General features: G+C 44.4%; 1 protein-coding gene across 4 annotated transcripts in view; it reads right to left on the reverse strand.

Moving 5' to 3' along the window:
- Positions 1-2,671, reverse strand: part of Proc (protein C, inactivator of coagulation factors Va and VIIIa) — a 14,418-nt gene that overhangs the window by 3,084 nt on the left and 8,663 nt on the right. For all 4 annotated transcript variants that reach the window (XM_021150694.2, XM_021150695.2, XM_021150696.1 and 1 more), the window contains one exon: positions 645-790. In XM_021150694.2, coding sequence (XP_021006353.2) covers positions 645-790 — 146 coding nt within the window. The remainder of the gene's footprint in view (positions 1-644; positions 791-2,671) is intronic.

Genomic DNA, 2,671 nt, shown 5'->3' on the forward strand with positions numbered 1-2,671 from the left:
TTTTTTTTTTTTCAAGACAGGGTTTCTCTGTGTACCCCTGGCTGTCTTGGAGCTTGCTTTATAGACCAGGCTGGCCTCAAACTCAGAGATCTGCCTGCCTCTGCCTCCCGAATACTGAGATTAAAGGCACGTGCCACACTACCTAGCATGCTGGCTAGTTTTTATGTCAACTTGACACAAGCTAGAGTCGTTGGAGAGGAGGAAGCCTCAGTTGAGAAAATGTCTCCATAAGATCCAACTGGAGAGCATTTTCTTAATTTGTGATTGATGGCACAGCCCATTGTGGGTGGTGCCACATGTGGACTGGTGGCCCTGGGTTCTATAACAAAGCAGGCTGAGCAAGCATGGGGAGCAAGCCAGTAAGCAGCACCCCTCTATCAACTCCTGCCTCCATGTTCCTGCCTTGCCAGAGTCCCTGTCCCGACTTCATCTGATGACCAACTGTGATGTGAAAGCGGAGACCAAGTAATACCCTTTCCTCCCCAAGTTTCTTTGGTCATGGTGTTTTGTCACGGCGATGCCCTAAGATGCATGCCCTTCCCTGACCATGCCCATTTCTCTCTGTACCAGCCTTCACCTGGACCCCTCAAGCAGCACTGCTTCTCTCACGCCAGCAGGGGTCCCAGGTGATGGTCTCCTCTCACCTGCCAAGGACTGTCACCCTGCTTCGTCAGCGTTCCGTTGACTATCCTTGGATCGGGTTCCAGTTCGTCTTCTAGGTCTGTGTCCCGTTTGAGGATCTTGCGTTTCTTCTCTATCCACCTCCCCAGTTTCCCACATGGAAAATTCACTAAAAGTCAAAGAGAGGTGGTAAAGGCCCTCTATGCACGACTCCCACAGCACCCCGGCCTCCTGTTTGTAGGCTAGGCTGCCACCCTGGACGCTTCAAGAAGTGCAGTGTGGGACTCAAAATCAAATAGTGCCACCTACTGGCAAGAGTTGGCCAAGCACCGTTACTACCTGTTATCTTGGATTCATCCCAGGGCTATAGGTGATCATCCTCAAGATATATAAGGAAAGGCTCCTTGTTTGGATGCCACCAAGCTCCTAGGGATAAACTGTTCAGGAGGATGTAACTCAGTTGGTAGAATGCTTGTGTAGCACACATAAGGCCCTGGGTTAGATCCCAGTATTGCATAAACCAGGCATAGTAACACACATCTGTAATCATAGCACTGGAAAATAGGGCAGAAGGTCGTCCTAGGCTACATAGCGAGTTTTAGGTCAGCCTGAGAAAAATGAGATTCTATCTCAAAGTAGGGGACAGATTAGAGAGGAGCTTCTCTTCCTCCTCCTCCTCCTCCTCTTCTTCTTCTTCTTCTTCTAACTTGATGTAGATATACAATCAGTTTGAAATGCAAAGTTTAGGGTATAGAGGAATGGCGTAGCATTTGCAAGCACAGGTTGTTTCTCTAGAGGACCCAGGTTCAATTCCCAGCAACCACATGGCAGCTCACAACTGTCTATAACTCCAGTTCCAGGGGATCCATGTCAATGGGCATGCATGTGGGTAAAATACCTATACACATAAAATAAAATAAAAATCTTTTTAAAACCCTGAGAAGTTTAAAAGTGTATTTCTGTATAGGGATTAGAAGATAATGTAACATAGCTCCCTGCAAGAGTTCAAAGTCAGTGCTGGCGACACAGCTCAGGTAGAGGCTTGCCTGGCATTCTTAAAGCACAAAATATCCAGAAAATCTGGGATACAATGAACAGACCAAATTTAAGAATACTAGGAATAAGAGGAAGGAGAAGAAACAGGTCAAAGATACAGAAACTATTTTTAACAAAATCATAGAAGAAATCATCCTAACACAAAGAAGGGGGTGTCTCTCGAGTTACAAGAAGCGTAAAGAACACCAAGTAGACTGAACCACAGAGTGATTTCCCCTCAGCACATAATAAACCAAGCTGATAAACACACAGAGCAACAACAACAACAAATCCTAGACGTTGGCAAGGAAAGGACCAAGTCACATAGAAAGGGAAACCTATTAAATAACATCTGGCTTTTCCATGGATTCTCTAAAAGCAAGAAGGGCCTGAATGAATGATTCACAAACTCTAAGAGACCACAGATGCCAGCCCAGACTTTTATACCTAGCAAAACTTTCAATCACACTAGGTGGGAAAAGAGAGACAACAATGGTTGCTAGTTAGATTGGATGGCTGATTATAGAAGAATACAAAAAGATCCATATTCAATGCTTTCTAGGCAACTGAACTACGAGTGGATCAAAGACCTTAACATAAAATAAGATACTCTGAACCTGATAGAAGAGAAGGTGGGGAATAACCTTGAATTCGTTTGTACAGGCAAAGACTTTCTGAATAGAGCATCAGTAGCACAGACACTAAGATCAACATTAATAAATGGGACTCCATGAAACTGAAAAGTTTCTGCATGGCAAAGGTCACCATTATTCAGTCAAAGACTAGGAAAAGATTTTCTTTCTTTCTTTTTTTTTTGTTTTTTGTTTTTTTGAGACAGGGTTTCCAGGCTGTCCTGGAACTCACTTTGTAGACCAGGCTGGCCTTGAACTCAGAAATCTGCCTGCCTCTGCCTCCCAAGTGCTGGGATTAAAGGCATGCACCACCATACCCGGCTTGGAAAAGATTTTCTAACTACACATTTGCTAGAGGGTTGCTAGTTAAAACATGTAAAGAA

The sequence above is a fragment of the Mus caroli genome, chromosome 18 (genome assembly GCF_900094665.2).
Source record: "Mus caroli chromosome 18, CAROLI_EIJ_v1.1, whole genome shotgun sequence".
In the NCBI taxonomy this organism is placed as follows: domain Eukaryota; kingdom Metazoa; phylum Chordata; class Mammalia; order Rodentia; family Muridae; genus Mus; species Mus caroli.